At 37.0% G+C, this 22,003-nt stretch overlaps 1 protein-coding gene across 1 annotated transcript; it reads right to left on the bottom strand.

The window, feature by feature from the left end:
- Positions 1 to 256: 256 nt before the first annotated feature.
- LOC149302571 (ubiquitin-conjugating enzyme E2Q-like protein 1) lies at positions 257 to 21,252 on the bottom strand. Its single transcript, XM_089482341.1, has 2 exons — positions 20,854 to 21,252; positions 257 to 388 (listed from the first exon to the last, which is right to left on the bottom strand). Exons 1-2 carry the CDS (start codon positions 21,205 to 21,207, stop codon positions 257 to 259), a joined length of 486 nt encoding a protein of 161 aa, XP_089338467.1. The 5' UTR covers positions 21,208 to 21,252.
- Between the last annotated feature and the right edge of the window lie 751 nt (positions 21,253 to 22,003).

Here is a 22,003-nt window from a genome sequence, read left to right on the forward strand (position 1 = left end):
GACATTCCATAATCAGTTTTCAGTCCATGTCTCATTTTTTTGTAAACACATCTGGGCATAAATAAATTAAGTCTTCTTGTCAATCACATTCTTAAACTGAAGCTGAAGTAGAAAAGGACGGATGGATGGATGAAGTACAGCACTAAGAAGATGGAATAGTGATCTTTTTTTTTAATATATTCATATTTATTCTTTTTTCTTGGTGACATTTTCCATCCCCCTTCCTATAAGTCTATTTTAGATGGGGTTCCTTGCATCAGCCATCAGATACTGGTGGGGTCACCCAGCCATACTTCTCATGAGTCTTCACCAAGCTCTTAAATGTTGCTTCTGCCTCCCTGCGGCTGAAGGCCTTTTTAGACTTGCCCGCTTTCCTGCATATGCGGCCCTATGGAAAGAAAATTGTTGAGAATCATTAAAATGCCACTGTAGCACCCAACAACAACAGAGAGGCAGATAAATTACCTCTGTCCATTTGGCCCATCATTTTTCCAACTCACACCAGCTTATTTTTAGCCTTATCTTTGTAATAAAAATGCAATCCTATTTATTTAAAAAATAAATGAATAAATAAAAACCTTTTCTACACACCACTGTGAAATGTTCTACAAGTTGTACATATAGGTGCCATATGAGTGGGCGATGACTTAATCAGTGGGAATTATTGAACTTCATTTGACAGTTAAAAACTAAAGTTAAAAGTGATTATATTGTTTTCCTTTGAGTCTCAATTGATTTTTTGTCGGTATTATTAACATACAGAAATAAAGCAAATTTTTTTTATTCTTCTGCACAGGGGTTGTTCAAATTAAATCATATTTTCTGCATCTCCTTATTCGATATCAGACAAAACAAAATTATTTTATGTAAATGTAATCATTGTTTGTAGCAAAGCTTTGAGTAATGCACACAGCAGGATTCTTGGAAATAATGGAAGGCAATGAAAGGTTTCCCACAGCATAAAGGGACGTAAGCATGAAATGTTTTAATAAGCACAACCTTAAAGTGATACTAACTAACTAAACATTTACTTCTGTGAAACAATTATGTTCCTAATGGCTCAACAGCATCTAAGCTATGGTGCTATAAGATCCAACAGAAAGTCGAATCCTCCTTTTGCAAAACATCACCCCACCATAAAATAGGGGAGAAGACCTGTATTCAAAAAAATTGTTGCCGTAACAGTCCTGCTCTTAGAAATGAGAAAGTAAAATGAGAGAATTACAAGTTAAACTACCAGAATAGGTTACATATTTATGTGGATTAACACTTTAATGCACTACATGCCCCTTTGCAGAGCTCTGTGAAATATGATGGTTCTATATAAATCAAGAAATAATTATAAAGTACATGCATAAATGACTTTACTTTATACAATAAGTATCCATTTAAAAAGAATATGTCAGATTCCCAAATAAACCTCTTCTTATGGTATAGTATTCTCCAAATGGAGGGCAGTGGTTTGGAACTTCTCCATAATGTCAGATATGATCTACACTCCGGATCCTCACTCACATTTCCCATAACACACCTGTTGTGTAAACCAAATGGCCTACTGTCAGCTATGCTTCCTTCAGTAACAAATCCATTCAAGTTTAAAAATAACTGGCTTCTCTGCCAAAGGCCAAAGGCACTTTAACATGCCACTGGGATTTTCAGAAGATGTGTCTACTAAGAAACAGCAGATTTTTTGCTACGGCTACCTCATAACTAATCAGCTGAGACAGCAAGCCAGGCAAACGGGTTTCTTTCCCTGCACATACAGATATGCTCATTTCTGAACCAAATTGATAGCCAACATATGGTTCCGTTTGCTAGTCTGGGTCACTCACTATTAAGTACTGGCAACAGCGTCGCTGTCTGCAAGCAAACATATTCTGCGGTGCTTTCATGTTGAAATATGAAATTTATCAACCTCCCCTCAAAAAAAAAATCATTTTTAATTTGCATTCTGTTTTTACCTCCAAGTAATGAACTTTTTTTTTGTTTACCAGCAAAAGTTCTATATATGTATCATCTCCCCTATTCCTACTAAAGCCTACTTTTTTTAACTATAGATCCTGTAAAATGATGTTGCAGAGATTAATAACCAACATGTTTCACGAGATTATACTGGCATTCCTAATATGTTACACAAAAAACAACTAAAATGAACATTCCACGCGTCTTTCCTTTACTGGGATTAAAATACCTATACACAGAAAAAGTCATTAAACAAGGGCTAAGAATAAACTGAAGGTCACAATTCAACCCCTGAGTTTAGAAACCTTTTGCTGATGCAAGCATTAAAGTAACTTGCAGCTCACTAAACACCCTTTAAGGGACAGTCTAGCTTCCCTATACAGTGCCAACAACGAAGAATGCATTGTATGTACATGCACGACCCTCTGCAATATGACATTTTGCACCAGAGTTAGGCAATTTCATGGAGAGAAAGCTCTCCATGCAATCAATGGGAGTGCACATGTGCTTGTGCGGCCTTTTAGACATCTTGGACCTCTTGCGGGGAGTATAGTGACTTGGTGCTGGGGGGGCAGGGAAAGAGGCAAATGAACGGGGGTATTCTGACTCCCTCCATGTATTTGCAAGGCGGGAAATGTCAATTTAAAGAGAATACAGTTATTATATGCATTAAAGTGCCATTACATTGACATAAATTATAACTGTATTTGCAGCATGCTCACACTGTTTGGTAGGCCTCATTTTACACATTTGTATTATTTGAGCCTGGGACTAGGCTCATAAATTATAACTTTGTTATGGGGAAACTTTGTCATGTTTTACATTTAGAGTTGAAGAAGGTAATAATTTGCTTCATTTAAAACGTTTAGCATTTTTTCTTAACCATTTTATGCATTAGGCTCAATAAACAGACTTGATAAGAAAAATATCTAAGTGTTCATGTGCATTGTGCTACACAAGCATTGGAAGCAGGCACCAACATGCCGCTATTCAAATTAAAACAAAAATCCTGTAAGCCTGACTCGGCTACGTATTGTACATTAAAAAATATTTCTATGACTATTTATTGTTTTAATAATATTGTGTTCTTTCCTCTGTTATGCTGATTTATTTTTGTTGTTGCTTCTGACGACATACAATCCTTTAACTGGGCAGTTATATACTGGACATCATGTGCCTCTATAGTAGCATGCCTAGTTTATTCATGGGGTATTAGGTTCTTGGGAGCCTTATTATAGACAATTTACAATTCACTAATAACTTTATTGATCCCATGCATTTGCATTACTAATGAGCAATTTCGCACACGGGCTCTCATCTACTAAAGTTTCCAAAAACAAAGAAGATAAATGTGTAGATACATGTCATGGGCATTCTACCTCACACTACCACACATTTAAAGACATAGCTATAACATATGAATGTTTACATTGTGTATCTAGGCTTACAACCAAATTAAATGCACCGTACTGGAAGATGTAATTTTGATGGATTAAAAAAGCAAAACAGAAAACAAAAGGAAAAAATCTAATAATTCTCTTTACATACATGGTAAAGATGTAAAAACACAATAAAACATAATCTCATAAAATACCAGAAGAGTGTTGCTTGTTCAACAACAGCTAAAGAAACACATTATGCATCCCTGAAGTAATGTAAGGAGAAATACTTAGCATAATTGTAAAATTATAGTTCATGCAGCAAAATGTACAGAGACGCTATGTCAAGTCTTAAAAGTGCTGTCAAACAAGCAATATCATGGCCCAGATGTGCCCCAACTGAAACACTGTTGGTGGGTTTTTTTAGTACTCCCAAAAAGCCAAATTCACAGAGAAATAGAGGTGCAGAAACTCTTCTCTTTCTCTGTGAATCTATCTGCAATACTCTGGCTTCTCTGAGTACTTTGGCAAAATTGTAGAGCCATGGCGCACAACATGTAGACAGCCTAGAATCGGCAAAGTGGGTCTGCCCTTTTGCGGTGTGGTCAACAGAGCTGTTACCATGGAGAAGCGGATGAAGAAAAAAAGACAGAAGAGAGAGTGAGAGAGAGAGTGTGAGTGAGACCACATGAGGCCCAGCCAGCCAAAAGTCTTTTGTGATACTTGCTAAGCAATATGCTTAGGTAGGATAGTTCTCAGCTGCTGTATATATTTTAAGCTATGCTGCACAACTATTTGCCTGGTTCATTTTATAGTTATCCTGTACTATTTTCAATGTCTGGCTTAGTATATAGTAAACAGTTATGGGAATTATTGTACCACCGTATACCACCTCAGTATATGTGATAAGAGTCATGCTGTACCACTGTCTGTGTCACTGTATAATGATGGGAGTTATGGTGTACCACCATCAGTAATTGGCTCAGTAAATTATGATGGGAGTTATGCTGTACCCGTGTCTGTGTCTAGCTCAGTATATGATGATAGGAGTCATGCTGTACCACCGTCTCTGTCTGGCTTGCTGTGTCTAGATCTTGCTGGTATGCAGGGATTAGGCAATTGTTTCTGCATGCTGGAAAGCCGATTGACCAATAGATCCATTGGTCAATCAGACAGCCTGTAGTGATTTTTTGCCATGGTAACCAGCAGCTACATTAAGCAGCAGGCTTTGGGGGTGATAGGGAGTGCCACCTCATATGCTATATGTATTTGGTACACAAAGGGTCATCTCCTAGTACCTACCTCAAAATGGGTCTACTCCTACTGTTACCAAACACAATCTGTGCTGGTGCATAACATCACATCCCACAGTTCAGCCTCAGCGGCAAGCTTATTGTGAGGACAGAGATACTAATGGGACTGTCTTTGGTTGACATCTATACACTGTATTTGTACCGAGCATGGGCCAGTTACAAGAAATATCTCTGATCACCCCAACTGGTCTTTTCTGCACAACTGAAAGCCTGACTGCTCATATGGGCAATTTGTCCCAGTTTATGCTATACAGGGGCTGCTGCCCGCTGGGACCAGCCGAGGCAATAAAAATGGATACATGTTCTATTACATTGGTCACCTGCTCTTGGTTTCTGGAATTTCAAACCTTAAGAGTTCTTTATCTGTCCTAAAGTAAAGTAAAATTTTAAAAATATTTTTTTTTAAATATAATATAATATTATATACAATATTAGTAAAAAAACATACATTTTCTGAATTGCACATAAAAGCGAAACTTGCAATTTAGTGTTGCCTTTAATAGACCACTACTGTGCAAATTCAGCAGAACATTTATAACAGAATGGTGCAGCAGTTAAAAAAAGGAAACTAGAAGCAGCTTTGTACATATGGCCACTGGTAATATAAATCTTGCACACATGGGAAATCATAGGCAGAGGAAGGGTTTAGCAAAAAGCTAGAACACAGGCAGAAAAAAGAACATAAATCAGATTTAGATCTCACTTTCTTTGTCTAGCAGAATGAGCAGATGCCCTAGAAAAACAACACATTTTTAATAGCTCTCCTCAGTTTGCAAGTAAAATAGGTCATGGTGATTCTTCTCTGTCAATAATTCTTATGTGCCACCATTTTATTTTTTTTTTAAAACCATAATGAATGTTTTTGTAGTGTTGTTGGTAAAAATTAGGTCACAGTTTATACATGATATTACTGATGGGTAGGCTGTGAGTCATCAGGCCATTCAATCACTAAGTTCCTCACAGATTTCTAGATGTTGCTCAGATGCAGTAGATGTAGTATTTGCAGGCATACCTAACAGGCCCGCAGCAGGTGTCCTTTGGGTATACTCAAAGGTTCCCACTGGCATGTTTCCACCAGCGATTCATCTGCTAGATACACTCTGCTTAAAGTGGGGTTTATTAAAAGCAGTTTTGGTGTTTTGGAGTTTTAAAATTGATCATGTACCAGAATTCAGGGGTTGGATGGCCCAAAGGGCTTTCAAGCAACCCCCCCCACCCATGAGAAATCAGATTCCTTCCAAAAAAAAAAAAAAAACAGGCCCACACTTGGTTGAAGCCAGATAAACAATAAGGGAGTGTGCACACAACCCCAAAACTGAATGATCTGGGTGCATCATCCAGCCAAACAGAATAAACAAAAAGTAAAATGGCTCACCCGCTCATAAAATTTAAAGTTACATAATTATACAAAAACTCAACATGATATAATTTTTGTATTTTTTGTTCAGGAACTTGCACAAAATTTCCAAACGGTTTAAAGTATCCTGGTGCATCTTTCAGCTAACAAACACAAGACAGACTATGCTGAGACATCTAAAATATATTTAAGCTTAAGGGCAGCAGAGGCCACTGCCCGTTAGGAAGAGGCAAACACCATTTGGAACCAAAAAAATATTAATATACTACTTCTACTGAAAATCATTGTACCTTTAAAAGTATTTTATGTAAAGTAAAATAGAACACCGCTTTCTAGCAGCATGTGTCTTCTCTTAAATGCTATGTAACCTTGCATTTCACATTTTCATGCAAGATCAATGTTACTGTTCTTTCTTACTGAACTATCCAGATGGCAAGGGATGTAGGAGGGTATGAAGCCTTATGTCATCCTGCTTTCTAGAAAATAGCATACTGTGTAAAAAAAATATTCAGGTAGGAACAGTTAAAAAAAACATTAGCAATAAACTGACAGTGTTACATATCTAGTGCAATGCTCAGGATAAAATAAAGAATGTACGTCAATCAGTGTAGCTTACGTGATCTGTTACGTGATTACTAACCGCTCTCTCATTCAAGAATTAATAGAACGATAAGTCGTAAGTAATTATGATATATTTGTATTTTCTGAGCAGCTGACATCTAGAAACAATTGGAAACGTAATCATTGTGGGCAAAAGTGTGATGCATTCAGTTGTGTTACAGAAGCTTTACGTGCGTGTTTCTGTTCGGAAAGAATCATGTTCTAGACAGACACATTTGTAAAGAGCAATTTTGTTGCAAAGTTTTAACATTCAGTGGGTTGTTGCTTTTAACCAGCACCAGAATTGTTCTTTAAAATTAACCACCAACGTACAATCTGAAGGTTTTCTTTGAAACATGGTCTTCCTTGAAAATATTCTATTACATCTTTATTTTCTGCAGTGAACGTGTGGTTTTTATAATTTTTTTTAATTTCATTAAAAATTACGTACTCCATCTAATTAAACTAAAAATGCCAGATAAATGCCAGGTGAATTCTTTTCCAGGTGAAGTCTTCCCTTTCCATCAATTCTGAGATAATGCAGCATTAAGAGGATACCTATTTGAATGTTCCAGACAGCAAATCTGAAATACCTGTGCTGTATAGTGTATTTCACACGAAAAGTAGAACAGTTTAGTTTATTTAGTTAAACATAAATATCCTGAATGATTTATTTGTCAACCTGTTTCATAATAATCAGACTAGTGGCACTTGAAACACATTTAAGTAAATTGCACATGATGGTTTCCAATTTGTCAGTTACCTTAAGTTATTTTTGTTGCTACTTAAAAATGTATCACAAAACTGGAAAAATCAGGATCTTGGTAAAACACTAAGAAAAAAACAACACTTGGACTTACCCATCACCCATTGCAATTTATTCCCTCAGCTCCGCATGCTTTCTCTCATCTGCAGCTTTTTAGTCCTACTTGTGAAGCACTGGCCTTTCTAACAAAGGTCATCAGTGATTGAACATGAGACTATGGCAGAATTCCTACCACTAACTGCGTGATAATAAATAATTGCTTAGGCAGCATGTAGAAGCATCAGCCGGGAGCCACACCAAGCCACACCAAGACGCAGCAATCACTGCTAGTTAAGCTACCTAATACAAGATCCATAGGCTTCATTAATGGGACAATTAGTAGATCACCGTCAGCTTAGAGTTTACCCTTCCATTTCTAGAAATATATTAATTACATTTTTTTTGGTTAGCCTGGGCTAAGCCCCGAAAATATTCGACTCTCCTTGTACTGTTATTTATGTCATAAACTGTCTATGTCCCAGCTTCTGGACTGGACATGCTTTGTTCGCACTATCCAGTAGCTTGAGTATTTCCTTGCTTTTTTGATCCAGGTTTTTAATTTGTTTTAGCATACCATTATTCCTATGTTTAACCCCTCCACTATCCTTACAGGTCTATCCTATGAGGTATATGAAAGAAAAGTGATGGGACCAAATGACAAGAAATAAATAATGATAGTAAAAAAATATACTGCTAGTTTATAAATGTGACGGATATATTAGCACCTAATGAATTGATGGTGTCTGTACTTTGACGCTAGATGCTTAAAGCAAAGTAAATGTTTTACTGGGAAAATTATTATTATTATTAATTAAAGCCAAATACAAGGAGAATCATCACTGCATACTTTGTTCTCCTAATGTAGCTATCCACTAAAGTTAAATTATTATAATAATGGTTTAAAAATATTCTATTTTTTTTTGTCTTGTTTAGAGCTGCAGTTGTTTGTATTCTTTGAGTATACTGTACTATATTACGGATATAAAAGACACCTTTTACATCACATTTTTGTTGAAATCATAACCACCTATATACATAACAAAATGATGAATGCACTTAAATCTACACATTGCATAAAAATTACATTTAATTATCACACAGTCTATGTTAGTGTTACTGAGTTGCTCCTATGTATGAATAAAACTGTAATTGTGAGGATGGTATATACCTGGAACAGCCTTCCAGAAGATGTTGTAGAAGTAAATACAGTGAGGACATATTAGACATGCATTTGATTAGCATACAGATATATAAGAGGGTATATAAGATTTTAGATTTTTGCAGCAAGAAAATGGGCAGACTGGATGGGCTGAATGGTTATTTTCTGCTGTCAAATTTTATGTTATTAATTTTTAACACTGTGCATGTCTTCTTGAGAAAAATGCATGTTCAGGTTAAAATTATATACCAAGGCCTCTGACCAAGAGGATAAATTCCACTCAGTTCACTGCTCAGGAGGAATCCTCCTTTCTCATATATTTTCTTCCCCAAGTACAGTAAAGTACAACTACATTAACCTTAACAAAGCCTGGATTATCCTTTTAATTCTCCGACAGCCGACTGAGATATTCCACGTTGTGAATAAGAGGCATACAAAATAATAGCTCACAAAGAAAAAGCTGTATGGTGGAGAGAGAATTAAACACAAAAAAACACACAAAAAATATAGATCGACCTGGGACATACATTATTGTATTAAATACCAAACGTCAGTTTACACATAAGCGTAATTAAATGAATTTATTAAAAGAACACCGTTTGTGCTTTTTTCCTATGCTTTAACTGTTACAGAGGTACATGGTTTGAATTTTAAGTCTCCGTCCAACTTACTTTAATAAATAAACCCCAATAATTATACTTGCCAGTTGTCAGGAGTATCAAAAATATCAAAATATGACATATGAGATTGCAAGACTTTGTAAGAATTATTTGTTGGTTTTTCCCAAAATGGTTGACAGAAATTTGGGGCTATATTTGATAAGAAAGTTTGCAGAAGGGCTGCAGATTCAACAAAACAACTTCATTATATATGTTTTAACTCCTTAATGACAAATCAAAATGCATTGTTTTCAATGGGTTTAGGGACTGCCCATTGTCCTTAAGGGGTTAAGTAGCAACCCTAGTGACTTTCCACTGCAATAAGAGCTGGGATGGCTCTGTATAATGTATAATTAAATCAGTTCGATTTCTTGAAAGTCACGGACTGAACTATCCATTTCAGGATCATCTTACTCTTCTTGCAGGAGAAACTTGCCCACCATAATGCATATTGTACTGGGCAAGTTGAAACTGCAACTCCTCTGCAAACTCTCTTGTCCATTCCCACTTTAGTGAATATACTCTAATGAGATTTGTATTTATTCAGCCTGAATATGTCGATAAGTGAAAACTTTATGGCAGATACAAAATAATTTATAATTTCATTAGGAAAATGGTAGAACTGGACATGGCTATGACTGTCAGAAGTAGAGGAGCATGAGCTTATCCACCACCAACATAATGGGAGAGCAAGTTTTATATATTATTTATTTAGATGCTTACATGCACTCAAAACATCTACATGGTACAGAATTAATTCTAATTTTCAAAGTAGATTTGTCATTTTATCTCAGGTGTAAGAAACACAAGAACTTTTGATCCAGTGCCTCCAAGTTTTATAAAAATCAATTAAGCAATCGACTGAGAAAGAGATGTCAAATGAGACAAAATAATTGATTTTGTGACAATTATTTTTTATTGCAAATATCACAGAGATGGCTCATACCATCTGATTATTAGGTTTAGTATTGTTTTGTGACACTTAAGCATTCAGCTCTGCGGAAACTAAGAAAGGAAAAGGAGATAAGAAGGAGGATATTCCAATAAAAATGCGATCAGGCCTGAAAATATACTGTAAAATACAGATTTGAAAATAAGATATTTCCATTTACTAAACTTTTGGTAATAAACTAAATAATGCTAAATATATGCACCTACTGTGAAATCATAACTAACAGCTACACTAACAATGATTTTTTTTCTCATTTTCCATAGTCCTGTACAGTACACAAAGGCATGCTTCTTTCAGATAAGAAAATTAATGCTTTGTAACCTTTTTTCCAACCATCTAAAATATGTAATTGTATGCAATTATTGTCGATTATTCTGGATACTTTGCATGATGAAAACTGGTACATTTAAAAATGCACGTTGACTGGAACTCTAGGACAATGTCATTTAAGAAATGGCTTGCCTGAGATAAAAAGGTTTTAAAATATTAGTCAGAGAACAAATCCACAGATGGTAAGACGAGATGTAGCATACAAAGTGTCATGCGATGCATTTAAACCTCAAGAGCAAATTGTGAGTCACTTTTTAGATGTTGAAGGATCTTGTCACAAGAAACTAACACCAATGCCTTGGGCAAACGGAAATGTCTAGCCAAGAAAGAGTACGTTTCTTGCTTTTAATAACAGCTTTGTAGCAGAAAAAGGCAAGCTTGATATGATATCTGTAAACCAATCCAGGTAATCAGGGGAACACCTATGTTTAGTTGTCTACTACTATGGCTGCTCCAAAAATGAGTAACATACAATTCCTTTTGCAGAAACCCTAAAAGGGTTTGAAAACAATGGGCTTTATTTGATGCTATGAGCCACCTCTATTTGAACTGACATCTGGAAGTTATATGTTACATGTTGGCTGTGTTGACCTAGAGCAGGGGTGTCCAAGTTTTTTCTGCAGTGGGCCGCTTCATCAGAATTGTATACGTGCGAGGGCCGCACTCATTTTTCACTGTGAGAAAATATGGCCTTTAATAATTTATGAAGATTAAAATAAAGTAAATGACACAAAACCTTTACTTTTCCTCTAATTGAATTCTGGGCCTAGAAAGTTTTGTGACTACAAATTCAGAATTCTGGATAAGTAAAAATAAAATAGTTCTATTTATTCTAGGGATACACCAAAATGAAAATTCTGGACCAAAACCGAAAATTCACTTAGCCGAAAACGACCCCCCACCTTTATAAATATTAAAAAATCCCACACTTTTAATAAAAGTAAATTACACACCAAAATTGTACAAAAAAATGTAATAATGTTGTTATTGTATTTTTTGTCCAATTTTGGTGTGTTAACCACACTTTTATTAAAAGTAACACACCACAATTGGACAAAAAAAATCAACAATATGACTAGGCATGATAGGAGTGTGATTGCTAACAGCAATCACACTGCTATAATACCCAGGCAACCCATAAATGCTGGAACCTAGGCATGATGGGACTGTGATTGCGGTTAGCAATCACACTCCTATCATCCCAAGCCAGCTAGTACATGCTGGTACAGGGTGGCTGTAAGTGCAGACCACATACTGCTGGCAGCATCAATACACAAGGGGGCAGCTAGCCAGGTTTCAGCATGTACTGGCTGACTTGGCATGATAGGAGTGTGATTGCTAACAGCAATCACAGTCCAATCATGCCTAGGTTCCAGCACTTACACATCCATGCTATCACACACACACAAATTCATTCATTCAGATTCATTCCCTCAATCACACATACTCATTCAAACACCCTCCCCACCCCCTTGCCTGCACTGCATCCCTCGATGCCGCTCACAGACTTCAGCAGGGGGCGTGGCCTCCCTCTGCCTTCTCTTGTACTGCACAGAGGAGCCAGGACTGCAGCAGAGTCATGTGATTGGTTCCGTTTCCTCTGCGCAGTACAATAGACCCTCCCACAGGGCTCTTGTGATCCTGGATGCCGATCTCACGCGGGCCGCACCTGGACGCCCCTGACCTAGAGGATAGTTCTGTTTTGCTGACTACTATTCTACATTTTAGACAATGCTATGCTTCCAACTTTGTGGGAACAGTTTAAGGAAGTCCCATTCTATTGACTGTGTCCCAGTGTAAAAAACAAAGGCCATAAAGATATGTTTATATGAGTCTGGTGTGGAAGAACTTTACTGGCTCCCACAGAGCCCTGACTTCAACCCCACTGAAAAACATTTGGGATGAACTGGGATGGAAATTGCGAGCAAGGCTTTCTCCTCTAACGTCAGTGCCTGACCTCAAAAATTATCTTGTGGAAAGATTTTCCAGAAGAGTGGAAGCTGTTATAGCTCCAAAGAAGGTGTGCATATTTGCAGGTTCTCACCAAACCTTAGGGTTGAGCAGCCCCTACTGCCACACAGGTGCCACTTTAATGGTGTCCAGAGAAGGCTTTAAATTGCTTGGCAGTCTCTTTTGGATTCAGCTCCTTGGTAAGTAATATAGCCATAAAAAATTAGATAGGACTCGTCAAACTTGGGGAATGTTGATGTAGTGGCAGGTTATGTAATATATGGCTATATAGTGTGACGGAATCCCAATATGTATTTGATGGATTCTTGATTTGTTGTATCTTACAGCTTTGCCAACTATATTCTTCCAATGCTACAACAATAAAAATTAGTTAGGGAGACACTGCAGTTTGGAAAGCAGAAGCATATTTACCTTTGGCATTGCCCTAGGCAGCCCTGCCAACCGCCCTCTCCTTGATGTCCATCCTCACCATAGAGCGCTGAAACATTATGTAATTTCCCAGCACTGCATGCTTTCAAAGCTTGCAGCATATTTAATGTAATCTTCTTCCTGGTTTTCCCACAGGGGGACTGTCTCCCACTGGTCCTGTCACCCTTGTTGGCCTAGGCCAGAACACATCACTGTTGGAGAGTCCTATGTAATTTTTGCTACTTTCTGTTAATGTGCTACAACTTTTCTATAAAACATACTACACACAACCTCTAAAATATGAGGGCATAGTATTGAAAGCAAATTCTTGTGGACAAAACAAGTGAGCGACATCAAATACATTTATTGGAATACTATGACCACTAATAATTGTAATATATTACTATATGAATAGAGAAAAACATTACTATAAAATAATGATATTGCATGTGTGTTCTACAAAGGAAATGCAAGGACATTGAGTTAATTTTGTATTCAACGTGCAACTGCCTTTAACCTCTGGGGAACAGTTTGGTGCTTTTTCCCCTATAATCCATCAAAAAACAGGCTTTTGAAAGCCTTTCTAGTGGTGATAATGGTCACAGGTTCAAGAGCTGTAGAGTGCAAAAAAAATGCTTAGTTGTGTAGAGACAGTACTTTAATATATGTGGAAACAGCTCTTTAGAAGCCAGAACAGAATAGGGTATAATTTTCAAGCTAGGAAAGGATCACTTCAAAAATAAAATCTGTGTATAAAATGTGTAAAATAAAATTGATACACTGGGACTCAGCTTGAGTTCCCCCATTTTACAAAAAAATATATACACATATATATGTTAAACTTAATATTAAACCTATAAGCAGTTATGTAAAAAAGGCTTAACTCTTGGATACTATACTCATAATAATGCAACACAATTAAGGAAATCCCTTTCAGGCCAAATGAGATTTTCAATACAATTGTAGCTGGAATAAGAATCAGTATAGTCTGTGTCGTATGGATATTGTGGTATATTTAGCACTGAGGTGAATGCCAGGTTCAGGTCAATCCCAGTGTGGTAAAGTGGATCACACATTCATAAATCCCAGATTACATATCTGTTAAATACACATGAGACAGCTGAAGCAGATTCAGATTCAGTAATGATGAAAAGACAACAAAAATTACGAGATAAAGGGTAGATCCTAGGACGTCTGTTGCGTTTCACATGTTCTTCACCAGCAAATGTAAGTCCTGCCCCACAGTGTGTGGGATTTAGAAACGACAACTAGAATCCCTTCTGTAAATTCATCTACAGGACAACATTTCATATGGACCGGTCTGCAACACCTGAGATCACCCTTGTAAGACACACATGCAGGAAAAGAACAGTACCTTTTTTAAGTAATCCATCAGCAATTTATCAGGCATCTTTTAGATGGTCACTGGGTTTGATTTTATGACCTGCGTAAAGCGTTAATAATTGTTGAAAATGAATGATGTGCAATTCAACTCCTAGCCAAAACCAGTGATCATGGACTCTAGACAATGACAAATGCAGCAAGAGCTAGGTTCTGGTGGCGAAACTTCAGCCACGAACATTTTCTCGTGGCCACATTAGCACGTGCATGTTAGCTGTTATTAGAGATGATTTTGGGGATTTGAGCACTGGATGTTGTATTGTATTGATGTTTTCCAGGTGGAGACGGCAGGATTTGGTGAGGGATGAAGGAGAGAGCAGAGTCGAGGGTGACACCAAGGCAGGGAACCTGATCTGTTGGTTGGATAGTGAAGTTGTCAACAGTAATAGAGATATCAGGAAAAGTGGACAGAGCAGATGGCGGGATGTTGAGCTTTATGTAACGGGATGCCATCCATGATGCAATTCCTGATAGACAGTCAGTGAGGCGAGTTAGAAGAGAGGGGGAAAGGTCAGGAGCAGAAATGTAGAGTAGGGTGTCATCTGCATATAGGTGGTACTGGATACCAAAGGAAGAAATATGTTTTCCGAGGGAAGAAGTGTAGATGGAGAATAGCAGAGGCCCAAGAACTGAGCCTTGAGGAACACCAGTAGATAGCGGTAAGGGAGAGGAGCAGGTTCCAGTAAATGAGACACTAAAAGTACGGTTAGAAAGGTAGGATTTAAGCCATGAAAGAGCCATGTCACGGATGCCATGAGCATGGAGGGTTTGTAGGAGAAGGGGGTGGTCGACTGTGTCGAAGGCTGCTGAGAGGTCCAAGAGAATAACCAGTGAGAATTGGCATTTTGTTTTAGCTGTTCTAGAGGTCATTAATAATCTTAGGCAGTGCAGTCTCTGTTGAATACTGTGGACGGAAACCATCCTATTTTCCCTATTCCAATTCTGCTTATTTTGTCAAAACTTACTATTGACTTATAGACTATTTAAAAACCAAAAAGAAATAAATATATTTAACTGTATTAATATGAATTTCCCTCCATATATACACATATGAACGGTTGAGTTATGTCATGGGATATTATATATATATATATATATATATATACATACATACATAAATACATATACACACGTACAGACACCTCCCATTGTCCCATTGAGCTGCCTCACTGTACCGCTCTTGCAGGAAATTATGGACCGGCCCTGGCCAAACAATAGAGCAGTAAAATAAATTGAGGATGAATATGCAGCACAGACCTCAATCACAACTCCAACATGGCCTCCTTGCATAACAATAAAACCATATACCTGCAAGATCATGGTCCCTGCCCCTAAACCAGCCTCCAGCAATGCCTCTGCCAGCTGGGTTACTGATGACATATGTATATATACACATACGTACATATTTACGTAGGCTGCACTTCATTCACAGGACCCACAATGTGATTCCTTACTAAAAGGCAGGTCATGAAGGCGGCTGTGGGAGATGCCCACAGCGAGTCAGGCCTAGGACTGCGGCACTATAAATATTCCACTGTGTGTATATACATATATAGGTGCTACACATAACAATAGTATAATCTGAAACAATTTGTATTACAAAGGTGCGCTGAGACAATTAAACAGTGTTTTGATTATGGAATAGGTTAACATTTAACTGGTATATACAAATACATGTGCCACTACTGACTCATGTTCTAAATATAGCGCCTAAATAACATAGCACTATGTTACTTTTCAATGTCTTTTGTCTTTTTTTGTTTTTAAGAAAACAGCTGGGATTCTCTATTCTAGCTGCTGGCCATGTTTTATTAGCTTTATTACTGATAACGGAAAAATAAGTAAAGTTTTGTGTCAATTCATTAATACTCTTTTATTAATTGGTATTTGCTGTACAAGCTAATGACCCCCTTCTTACGTACATACAATGGATTATATTATTCTATGAACCCAGGCTATACATTTTCTCTTACATGATCACTATATATATATATATATATATATATATATATATAATATATAATATATATATATATACAGTATATTCTTAATGCATTGTATATATAATTGTTTTGCAATTGTTATGGTAATCAAAATTCTGGGAATATATTATTTTCTTCTTAATGTGATCTGCATCAAATTACATAATTTAGATAGCAGGCTAAAAGTCATAGTTTTGGAATTTTCCAAACACCTTATTATGTTAGAGCTGATAATGATTTGTTAGATACTAAAAAAACAAGATATACAATCCAGTAAGAAATACCGTTACCATAATTTCGTAAAGGAACAATTAACAAAGAGGTATAAATTTGGTTCACAACAAGAAAGTTCCTTAATGCCAAAATATGTCAGAGCTTACCCTGCATCAACAGGCTTATATATATATTTAAAATAATTACTGTAATTACGTATCTATTTTGTTTTTCTGGGAATATGTTTTGAGTATATGTTCCTGAACCCATTACTACATAGTGATTGAAAAGAACTGAAAGTAAATAGCTTTTTATCGAAAATGAATTGCTTTATGTCCTTATTATAGTCAAAGCCAGATTTACTTCACCTTCTCCCGCGGAAATACATGACATGTATTCAACTCCTTCAATCTGCATGTAGTTACTATCCATTAAAGGGACCAAGCTGCCATGACTGTGCCTTTAATTATGGGCTTACAATGTCAACAACTTTAATATGTCAATGATGCCCAATGAGGACTATCCCAATGTGGTGGAATCCATGCTGTAGGTCTTTTTTAATTAAGAGGCCAAAATATTACATTGAATGGAGGAACATTGACTAAAAAAATTTTATTTTTTTCAAAAAAGGCAGTGAATTGAATTGCCTTGCGGCAAGAGTGGTGATAACTTCTGACATCACAACTCATTCTTATATATAACCTCTTTGATTCTCAAATCTCATCTACATGCATGCAGCATTGGTCAAAATATACCAAAATACATATTTATTGTTGCTTTTCACATATGAAAGGAAAGAATATATGTATTGTATTAAGTGCTGCGTAGATTGTTGGCGCTATATAAATAAAAGATAATAATAATAATAATACAAATAATAATAAAGATAAACTGGCCCAAAACTGACAGAAAAAACCCTCTGTAAATATCTGCACTATAGGTTTACAATTACTGCTGTTTTACCTAAACATCATTGTGACTTTTATCTGTGATACACTCATATTCAGCCAACATTCCGAGCTCCTAGAAAAGAGGGAGATCTGAGGAGGAGGGACAGAGGGATTTGGGTCACTCTAGAGACTAGGGTGGTGTGCCCCTCTTATAGTGGCCCAGGGGCTGACACCACTGTGTGTCTCCCTAGGAACAAATACAGCAGCAAAAAAATCCTAATTTTTGCCAGAAATACTTAGTTGTCAAATGACATGAAAACTGGCACTGATAGGCTGCTGTCATACAACCTGAAACTCTTAATAGTTTCTATATTGAGATAAAAAATAAAATTACAGGTAGCTTTGTTTAATAGCACCGTTAGAAAAATACCAAAGAAATAAGGTAGTTAGAGAGAAAAGTTAAGATATGTTCCAAGCACCATACTGTTAGGACTACTCTGTTGCTAAAATATACACAAAATTGTAGACCTATTTTAGAAAATAGTAACACAACATATGCCCAGTGGCATATTTTGGCCTAGGCCTAAGGCAGCAGGTCTAGAGGTGACAGGAGGCCCTGTGCCACAAAGCAGGGGCAATTCGCCCTGTTGGAGATCTCCCTTGTAACTGGCCTAGCTGGCATATAGCCTCCATAGTATATTCATTACATCATATGCCTTTGAGAAGATGGTGGCCCTGGAGGTAGGTGGTGAGGCCTAGGGCTATGCTTAACCTAAACCTCACTCTATAAAGCCCTATTATTATGCTCCATTGACTATGACTAGCCTGTGGTGCTTGCAAGTTCATATATATATATATATATATATATATATCATACTATTGTATTTATCTTGCATATCTTTTGACTTATATTTGTACACAATGATTTTAAATATTCAGGACTGAGTTGCTACTCAGCGTGTGCTACATACTCATTAAAGACATATTCCAAAACAAGTTAGTTCTAATTAGCTTTATATAATACATTCACTATTGTACCATCAGCTTTTTTATGACTAAAAAAGTCTTATATACAAACACATTCAAAAATGGTAATAAGTTACCCCCCCTCCATAGACCTAGAGATAGACTGGTAATAGTCATTGTTTTGCCCACTTATGTTGTTTGCCACATATGCTACTCATAAAAGAATACTGCAACTGTAAAACAATAAAAAATAGTAATAGCAAATATTTTATTCACGGTAATTGCAACCCACTGATGTGGACACTATTTTCTATGAGTAAAAATTATTTCTCCATATAGGTTATGGTGTGACAGATGTTTTTAGAATTTAAAAACCAGTTGGGAGGTATCTGTATAATTCATTTAAAAAAAATAATCTACACCAGTTCAAAATTAATATCTAAATGAAAACAACAATCAATTATACAAAATGAATTGTCCTATATGAAAATATTTTTTTAAAATATATAATATGTGAAAATTATACCATACCAGATGCCAGATATTTAGTAATTGTTTATGCTTTTTTGGGTGACTTGGTAGGATGCATTTCTACCTGTTATCATTGTTATCCAAATGAAAATAGTTTAACACTATGAGGCCCGTTTGTAATGTCAACCAAGCTACAGATCTGGCACAGGACATTTTATGTCTGATATCTTTGATTAGACTTCCAAATTCAGCACCATATTCCAAACCATTCTAGCCTTCAGAAGTATGGCACATCGTCCCTTTGATTTATTTATGGAAAACTGCAACAAATTTGCAATAAAAACTAAAGCCAACCATTTATATAAATAATTTTAACCCATCTTGGATTAATGTTTTAGCAAGGTTACACACAAATTTAGTAATACCTTGAAATGGAAACTTTGGTTATTCTGGCCCATTTAGCTAATGATACCAATTATGAAAGGTACACCTGCTGGAGCTCAGATGTTTAACGTGATCTCAGAGTGAGAGTGATATAGGGATAAAATGAGCCAGTGTGTGTAACAGAGGACCAGGATCACAGCCAAAATGAAATAGATAATTACTGCAAATGGAAAGACTCCAAGCATTGCCAACAGTCAAACAGGGCAATTTAAATAAATAAATAAACACCTGTGGAACTGATTTACATGACATTAATATTAATACGTCTGTTCCGTAATGGAGATCTGCTTACTTATGTATGTAAAAGCATTTACACCTACAGCTGTGATTTCACATACACTCAACATACAACTGACAACATGTCAACACTATGCATGTAAATATGTATATATGTATTATCTTCAGTCAAATTCTGTGTTGTTATCCATCTCCAGAAGGATATAGAAAGCGGCATTCAGAGAAAGGAAACTCTAAGGGAACTCTAAGGGATCTCAAAATGTGAATGAATAATGAGATGTAACAGAAACATTTAAATACATAAAATCAAAGTTTATTTAGATTTTTAAAGGGTTGGATGATGAGATGTAATGTTAGGTAGTTTTATTTTACCGAGAGATCTTTTGTAAGTGGAACAACCCCTCTGTGAAAGTGGTAGAGGTTAATACAGTATGTATGGGATAGACATATGAATCTAAGAAGAGCTGAAGGACCGATTAAGGTTTGAGTCTTTACAGCAAGAAGAATGGGCAGACCAGATGGGCCTAATGCTTCTCATCTATGCTTCTATATGGGTGGGTGAATGGATGGATTGATAGATAGATAGATAGATAGATAGATAGTGAATTGACTTGTGACGATGAATAATAACATCTAAAATTCTTGAGACACAACAAGATGTCATTAAATATTCTCAGTATTCTTAGTTAAAGTTCACAATATTATAATTGTAATATATGTATAAAGAAGACCTCTAGAAAAGTATATCCCAAGCAGTCACCATAGTAACCAATGGAATGTTAAAGCTAATTGCTACAATGTTGACATTTTGCTCCAGAATTACTCTTCTACATACACCTCTCCCTGTGTCTGGCATGTTTTTCTTTTTTTTTTTTTTTATATATGAAACACTGTTATTTACAATCTGTAAGAGAAATTCTCCAGCAATTCTCATGAATGTTTATTATCTGTCAAATAAAGGTTGTTTTTGTTAGAAAGGTGGCCAATCCACAGCAGGTTATCAATCAAAATCATTGCATTAACATAATGCACCATATTTATTAACATGGGATACATAACATGCAAATTATTTTAAACATAAATATGTGTATTTATTACTAATGTTATAAAATATATATAAAAAATAGGGCCACCCTTCCATATCAATGTTCCAAAGTTTCTTATTTTAGTTATTTTTTTTAATATTATTAATCGTCACAACAAAAGAGCTAAACTAATGAATCTGTGCTACCACTTTTGAGCCTGTAAAAAAAAACATAGCATACAATAGAGATTCAAGCCAAAGTTTAGTGCAGGCATGTAGAACATCTCATACGAATATGACAAAACACACAGACGGCATGTAAACTCTTACCTGGCCTTTGACCAAGCTGGCTGCAAACTGCCTCATGACGGCCTCTACAGTGTAGGCACTGGACCATCCCCTAGGGGTGAGAAGCTCCATGCAGATGGCCCCACCGTCCAGCACATAGCCATTCTCCAACCTGGGGCTCAGCACTCTCATGAAAGGTGGGGAGAATGGGAAGTTGTCCGGGAAGGTGAGATTAAGTAAGATGTACTCTGTGTTGGTCTCTTTCATGTCCTGCCAGAGGGTGGAGTCCTTGTCCACCTGGTGTAGCTTGACATTCCAGTCGAAAAGGCTGTCATCCACCAGCTCTACAGACATGAATTGGTCGCTCAGCTTGCGGATGTCTTGAAGCTCCTTCATCAGTCGTCTGCTCCTGACCTGCGTACAGTGCTGCCTATTTGGGGGAACCAGTGGCTGCAAGGTGGAGCTCCCACCTTGTTTGTTCCCTGCACCTCCATTGCCACCGCCACCTTGCTGTTTAGACTCCTTGGTAATGGACGGGGTGCTAGTCTCTTTGGCATTGTTTTTCTCCCTTCCTCCAGGCGTTCCATGTTTATCCTTGTGACACTGTTCAGTTTTTTTGCCCTTGACCTCAGCCTGGCCGAGGCTCACCTCGCCGGTTGTGGTGTTACTGCTGCAGCATCCGCTGCTGCCCCCTCCGCTGCTCCCACCACCACCACCGCCACATCCTCCGGCTGAGCCCCCCAACTGCTTGTTGCTGCTGTTCTTCCCCTTGCTGTTTTTCAGTGATCCTTGTTGGCTGCGGTGATGGTGGTGATGCTTGGGGTCTTCCGTATCCCTGTCGTGAAGACGAATCAGTCCTATTTTCCGCAGCAGAGTGGCCATTTTCACAGGGACTCTGGCAATTAAAAGCTGTTCCAGTAACACCTAGGGCAGGGTATTCTGTAACTGTAGCGCTTGAGATGAATGCACCAGACCTCAGCAATGTCAACAATGCGGTCCACAATAGTGCAATGTGCTCCGCAAACTTAGATCACGACTGGCATCGCAGCACCATTCACATCATCACAGACCATCCATAATTCCTTGATGACATTAAATACCTTGATATGAAATCACAGGTTAGTCAGCTCCTCCCAATAAAAGAAAAATTGTAGTAAACGCGCTGTGGCTGATTCATAAACGCTGGAGAAAG

The sequence above is a fragment of the Sceloporus occidentalis genome, unplaced genomic scaffold, assembly GCF_023333645.1.
Source record: "Sceloporus occidentalis isolate IW3139 unplaced genomic scaffold, rSceOcc1.0.p SCAF_18, whole genome shotgun sequence".
Classification (NCBI taxonomy): Eukaryota; Metazoa; Chordata; class Lepidosauria; order Squamata; family Phrynosomatidae; genus Sceloporus; species Sceloporus occidentalis.

Bases quoted from the DNA above. Each gene is read 5' to 3' on its own strand.
- LOC149302571 (XM_089482341.1), bottom strand. From the start codon at position 21,207: ATGAAGGAGCTTCAAGACATCCGCAAGCTGAGCGACCAATTCATGTCT. The intron at 389-20,853 runs GTAAGAGTTTAC...TTCTTTCCATAG, and splicing joins CCAGCTTGGTCAAAGGCCAG to GGCCGCATATGCAGGAAAGC.